This window comes from Rana temporaria, chromosome 7 (assembly GCF_905171775.1).
Source record: "Rana temporaria chromosome 7, aRanTem1.1, whole genome shotgun sequence".
Lineage (NCBI taxonomy): Eukaryota > Metazoa > Chordata > Amphibia > Anura > Ranidae > Rana > Rana temporaria.
Window position 1 is genome coordinate 120,897,704 of NC_053495.1, and position 7,385 is coordinate 120,905,088.

A 7,385-nucleotide genomic window follows, 5' to 3' on the forward strand; every position below is an offset into this window, starting at 1 on the left:
CGCTCTCTCCTGGGAACAGTGGGCCAGATTCACGAATATCTGCGGCGGCGTAGCGTATCCCCTTTACGTTACACCGCCGCAAGTTTTCAGCGCAAGTGCCTGATTCACCAAGCACTTGCGTATAAACTTACGGCGGTGTAACGTAAAGCCGTCCGGGGCGTGTACCATTTAAATTATGAAATAAGGGGGGAACTAATGCGCAAACCAACCTAATCAAGAATAAATATAGAATAAATAAATATGCAGCAGCCACCACTAATAGTGCTCACACACTGACAGTAAATGATAAAATGGGGGATGTGGTGGCGCTTGCAACAAAAATCACTAAAATAATGTATATAATAAATATAATAGATACAACAAAATAGACCCCGCCTCCTGGTATTGATTAAAAGTGTATCACTCTAAACCGGAATACCATCCAACAAAAATAACCATAGATATTGAGAGTGAAAAAATAATGAAATATGTGTGACCAATGTGCCAATGACAGCACAATAGTCTAAATAAAGTAGCAAACTTCAAACTGTGCATACAACATTTCCTTCAAATATAGTTATGGTAGTCCAAACAGTGCTTCATCCATAAATCGTGCAATGTGCAACTATGCAAATAAATAAATAAATATCCAATGACCAACTGTCCACAAAATAATGCAAATAAATAAATGTGAATAAATCCGATGATAAAAAACAATCCAAAAGATGCTAAAAGTGAAAAAAATATACATATATAAAGTCCACACAAGAATCCCTGTGTAAAAAAGGTCCCAATAAAACTATAAAATAGGAATCAATAGGAATCAATATCCAGTGCACAAATCGTGCAAAAGTGAAAAATAAAAATCCAGTGGCTAATAAATATAATGAGTTTCTAAAGTGCATCTGTGCTCAGGTTTGCTGTGACATGCAGAGTAATTGTGATTGCAGTCAGCCCGATTCTCCACGGTGACCAGGAATATAAGTGCTAGCCCCTTACCTCAAGGAGGCTAATAAATAGCCTATAGGAATATTTCCCAATGATATCTCCCACAATCAACCGATCGATCCACTCCAATGTATTCACAGGCTCAGCGCGATGATTCTCAAAATAAAGCACAGGAATGCCTCCATAGTGTATGATTACAAACAATATTTTAATGAAAAAAGTAGTAACTTACAAGCAGTGCTGTAAGAACAGCATGTACAACGGCGTGTGTGTAGTCCTGTGTCTCCCGCTCTGCGGCCGCAAGCGGGTGACGTCACCAACAGCCCTCCAACGTCCTCACGCGTATCGCGACAGCCGACGTCGCTTAATCATAGGATGGAGGGCGGCTGGTACGAGGGTGACATTTATAGTAGCTTACTAATGAACACATGAGAGAAACCGGCCAGCGAAACATCACAATGAGATAACTGCAATGCCGCCTGGACGATCTTACTCTCAAAACAGCAATCCATTGTTAAAATTAAAAATGTAATCATAATTACAAAATAAACATAAATAGACCCCTCTGGTGGTTAAGGGAGGATATGCATGATAGCGAATAGTAGGAGCAAAATAGCTAATAGTGAGGGTACGCCACTACCCCCTGCTGGACATAAACATATATGTCACAATTAGCTAAATACATAGATTTGAGGAAACCAGACCCTGGGATAGGACAATAGTTTATCCAGACTGATGACAGACCATTCAAAGGGATAAAGACCAGGAAATATTATAGCAAAATGCCTATTAATAACCGATGATTTCAGAGGGAAGGATAATAATAGATAATCCATAAATGGTCAATAAAAGAGGATAAGTGAATAAAAATAAATCACTATTAATAAAATATTAAAAAACCGCAACAGGTATTTAAAATCCACAAAATGGCAAGTAATAAAGTACTCACTAAAACCATATATTAAAATAATAAAAACGTTAAAAAGGAGAGTGATGGGATAAGAATCTTAAAAGTTGGAAATAAAACAATTAAGATCAAATTCCACATTATGCCCATGTGGCGTTAAGGTGCACAATTCGTGTATCCAGCGGGATTCTGCCTGGCTAATTTTCTGCACTTTATTATCTCCTCTCCAATGTGGTTTATACTTTTCTATACCCCACACCATTAGTGAGGATGGGTCTTTATTATGATATTGCTCATAATGGCGAGACAGACTGTGCTTAGGGAACCCATTTAATATATTCTGCGTGTGTTCACGTAGTCTTTTCCTCAATTTTCTCTTGGTTCTGCCAACATATTGGATTTTGCATGGACATTCCAGAAGGTAGACTACACCTTCAGTCTCACATGAAATAAATTCTTTGATTTTATATTCCTTCCCTGTGAAGCACGATTTAAAATTTTCTTTTTTCTTTTTACTCTCCTTAGTACGTTTGCAAGTAAAACATCTTTTACAGGGATAGTAACCTTTCTCATTAAAAAATGAAAAACTTTTTTTCTCTGGAGGATCAAGAACATTTTTGGCAATCATGTCCCGTAGAGTAGGGGCCCTCCTATATGTAAATAATGGCCTCTCTGGAAGTATTGATGCCAGATGACGATCGGCCCTCACAATGTGCCAATATTTCCTACAGATCGCCTCTATCTGCTTATGCTGCACGTTATAGTCCATTATTAGGGGTACTCCCCCCATATAGGAGTTTTTTCTTGTAGAATCCTGGATCAGTGTATTTCTATCTAGGGTAACAACATCTTGTATCTTTTTCTCAATAAAATCGGATTTGTAGCCCTTTTCCACAAATCTCTTGCCAATAAAGTCCGCCTGTTTCAAGAATACTTCGGTTTTGGTGCAATTTCTCCTTAATCTCAAAAGCTGACCCTTTGGTATATTGTCTAACCAGGGCGTGTGGTGACAACTATCCAAAGGCAAGTAGCTGTTTCTATCCACAGTTTTAAAGTGCGTTTGTGTTACCAGTTTTGTTCCTTCTTTGGTAATCTCCAGATCAAGAAAGTGGATTTTTTCATCACTAATCTCCCAGGTCAATTTGATATTTTTTTCATTTGTGTTCAAATAAAAGCCAAAGTCAATAAGACTCTCCCTATCTCCTGCCCAAATAATTAAAATATCATCAATAAAACGCCTGTATAAAAGTAACTGTTGCGGTTTTCTGTTATATAAAACATCTGCTTCCCATTCGGCCATATACAAATTGGCAACACTTGGTGCATACTTCGCGCCCATCGCAATGCCGCAGATTTGCTTGAAATAGTCATTTCCGTACCAGAAATAATTGTGATCTAGACTGTAGTCTAGACAATTGCAAATAAATTTCTTCTGTACGGTTTTAAGATCACTTAGACCATTTAATGCCCACTCAGTGGCTTGTATTGTTTCCTTATGGTTGATAATTGTATATAATGAAGATACATCAGCTGTTGCTAGATATATAGAATTCTCATCAAGTGAAATCATATCCAATAGCTGGATAAGGTGTTTTGTGTCTCTGAGGTACGATTCAGTCTTTTTCACTAGAGGTTGCAAAAACCAGTCTATGTATTCACCTATTCTGGCACCTACAGAGTTAATCCCATTCACAATAGGCCTTCCTGGGGGATCTTCTCTTGATTTGTGTATTTTAGGGAGCGTATATAGAACTGGAATTTTGCATCCCAGGGGTTGAAGATATTTAGCTTCTTTTTTGTTCAATAAGCCTTTCTTGGTTCCTCTTTTTATAAGGCTTGCTAAATCGTCTTTATACCGGACTATAGGGTTCCCTGGTAGCCTCAAATACGTTGTATTGTCACTCAGTTGACGTTCAATCTCTCTTTTATAGGCCTCTTTGGACTGAATGACAATAGCTCCCCCTTTATCCGCTTGCCTCACGACCACGTCATTTCTTTCTTCCAATTTTCTTATACCATTCTTGATGTCTCCTGGATCCGAGATTCTCTTAATTTTCAAATCCTGTAGATCTTTTAGTACCATCCGTCTGAATACTTCAATATGTCCATCATTACTAATTGGTGGGTTGAATACCGATTTGTTTCTCAGGTTACTAAACACCACATCTGTAGCTTCCGTGAGATTTCTTGTTATACCCTCTCCTGGTTTGTTCATCATGTACTTCTTGATGTGAAGGCTTCTCGCAAATTTGTTAATATCCACATAGGCATCGAATTTATTAAAGTTTTTCTTTGGGGCATATTTGAGGCCCTTGTCCAATACTTTTATTTCCTCCTTGGTGAGTTCTACTCCACTAATATTGACAATCCCTTCTCCTATCAATCTCTTTTTCTTCTGCTTCTTTGCTCCCGCTCTGCATCCTCTCTTTGATTTCCGTGTCCTCCAGACTGATTTTCTTGGGTCCTTCCTGGTGTTCTCCTCGTTTTCTCTTCCGTGTCCCGATTCCTCTGAACATTCTGATTCCTGTGATCTTCTTTCCTCATATTGCCTGGTCTGGTTTCTGGACTCCAATTCCGTGCTCTCTGTACCCCATTCTCCTGGTGACGCCTGGGGGATTCTCGGCGTCTTTGCTCTAAAAAACGCCTTGGTGATGCGTTCCTATTCTCTCTTCCATACGAGTAATGGCGATTGGGTGTTCTATTTTCATAATGCCTTGGTGTTGTACCTCCTCCTCCATCATCTCTTCTCAGGTGGTCATAATGGTTATACACTGGTACATTATATGAATTTTCATAGACCCTTCTCTCTTCCTGTTGGTAGTAATTTCCGTCCCGTCTTGGATTTTCATAATGATAGGCGTCCTGGTAAGTCTGATTTCTCCAAGGAGGTGTCCGTGATCTCCCCCTATTAGGCATATGTTGGAAGGGTCTAGGGGCATTATATGCATTCTGGTTTTGCCAGTTCTTTTTCCAAAAGGGTTTCCAGCCATTGTTATTCCCATTTTTTCTCGGTTTTTGATTTGGGGTATTGGCCCCTTGGTTTCTTTCCATTGTATTGGTATTCTGATTAGTTTCTTTATTACTATTATCATCAAGTCTTGTGTCCTGATCCGGAGAACTCCTATTTGAGGTCGTTCCTACTTCTTCTATTTTATTCTGCCACTTATACACCAGATCATCCTCATAGTCTTTCATGTCCCTCTGGTATTTTCTTTTTTTCCTAGCTGCTGTCTCCTTATCTTTTTGTTCCATGTCCCGTTGTAATTGTTTGGACAGAGCCAGAAATTCAGGAAGGTCTTTGCTACCTTCCAAGTTAGTTTTTATTTCTGTCATACTACGATCAATGGCTCTGATTTTCCGTTGTTTCCTTTTAATCAATAGTTGTAGCAGTTCTAGACCTTTATCATTGAAAAACTGGAACCACTCATCAGTGGACTCCTTATCAGTTAAGCCATCATTGATGGGTACATCCCATCTTAATCTCCTTGGGATTAGTCTATCCTTGATGTACTTCTCATGGGTAGCAATATCCCACCAAGCATTTATTTTCTTTTCCATCAGATGGCCCATTTTCCTAAAACTATTTTCAATATTTCCACCTGGGTTCTCCTCAGGTTTTTCAAAGATATTATCCATATCTAATTCCCTATTCTCCAAAAATTTAAATACCTCCATGGTATGCTGCACAAGTAGTATAGATCTAACAACAAGTATGAAATAAGGGGGGAACTAATGCGCAAACCAACCTAATCAAGAATAAATATAGAATAAATAAATATGCAGCAGCCACCACTAATAGTGCTCACACCTCGTACCAGCCGCCCTCCATCCTATGATTAAGCGACGTCGGCTGTCGCGATACGCGTGAGGACGTTGGAGGGCTGTTGGTGTTGCAGAGTCCTACCCTTTGTTATTTTAAAGAAATAGCTGTTTGCTGTCTGTGTGTCCATGTGCAAAGTGAATGAGAATGAGTGATTTTTTACTTATCAATCAGCTGATGCACATGTAGGGTTCTAATGAGAAAACTGTCAGTGTCTGTACCCCTGTAGACCTGATTTCCCTTTGGTAGTATCTCATCAAAAAGGACATTTTTGTTGCAGGGGATGTGCAAAATGTGACCTGTATCTTAGTGTAGACTTCTGGAAAATCAGTAAGCCAATCACTTAAGCAGGAAATTACATTTCTGTTGGATGTTCTGTACACCTTCTGTATACAGAACACCTCCAGGTTGCCATATTGCATTGTATTTTACATCTGGTGAAACTCTGAAATGGCCGCTGATTGGTGTCGATTGAATGTAGTAAAAAAACACAGTCATTGCACATTTTTCTGTTAAAGGCATCATAAATGATGATGATGATGATGATGATGATGATGATGATGATGATGACATGATTATTTTCCTGATTATGCAGACACCACCAGCATACACCTAATAAAAACTCAATGCAAACTGATCCAGTAACCAGTCTAGGGGATGTCTTTTGAGTTGAGAAACCTGTAACTGGGGAGGATTATAAGGCTTGGGATACTCCGATCAATGCTAACTCCAAAAAAGAGGACATTAACGTCACTGTCATGTAAATAGAACTTCTTGACCTCTGAGACTGGAAGGAATAATCAAATCAGGGACACTGCGTTGTATCCTTTAGCTACACTGGCTCTTATATCATGAAAGCACCAAACATACCTTTGATCACCAAACAACCTTTTACTCATGAGACCACCGAATAACTGCCTGTTGCCTTCTAGTGAGATGTTAGTAGACTGGGTATAACTATAGATCAGCACCCAGGCCTTAAGAGATGGCTGCTTCCCCAGCTGGTGAATCTCCTAGACCAAGTGTGTAAAGCAGTTCACTCATCCCATGCTAGACCCCAATCCAGCCCAGCAGCATAGACATTCCAGAAACAACTCCTCAAGCCTCAGCCTGATGCAAGAAAGCAAGCTCTTGGCATCCCAAAATATTTATTCCCTCCCCTATCTTGCCCCAGTGGCCTGATCCTCCTACTGAAATGGTTGGGGGAAATATGAATATCCATAACTCAGCCTGGAAAATAAACCTTATACTATAGCCAGTGTCGCTACTGACACCTGCTGACAACAGTGAGTAACTTGCAACCTCACTGAACTTAGGGAGAAACTAAATCATAACTAAACAAATCAAAAACTGGACTGACTACCACCCAGCCAAAAACTAATTGTTTCTATCACTTAGCAAACCTGTTTAGGAGGGTGCTACATACAGACAAATATAGAGCTGGAGGTTAAATAGGAAAGGTAATTTTGAATAACACTCAACTACAAAATGACATGTGTAGCAATTGTATATGCCATATTCCTTTTTTTTTTTTTTTACATTTTTTTCCCACTAAAGTATAGTTACCATTTAAGTATTTGTTAAAATTATTACATGTATTTTTACATACAGAAAAAAACACCAGATCACAGTTTTTACAATTACAAAAAGCAATGAAAGATGCAGTGGGCAATGCCTATAACACATGACCTCTGGATTTTCTGACATACTGTATGTTTGTGTTTGTTACAT

The 7,385-nt window shown here is 39.0% G+C and overlaps 1 protein-coding gene across 1 annotated transcript; it reads right to left on the bottom strand.

Moving 5' to 3' along the window:
* Positions 1-4,213: 4,213 nt before the first annotated feature.
* On the bottom strand, positions 4,214-5,509 carry LOC120946213 (GATA zinc finger domain-containing protein 14-like). Its single transcript, XM_040361034.1, has one exon. The coding sequence runs from the start codon at positions 5,507-5,509 to the stop codon at positions 4,214-4,216; it is 1,296 nt and encodes a 431-aa protein (XP_040216968.1).
* Positions 5,510-7,385: the final 1,876 nt, after the last annotated feature.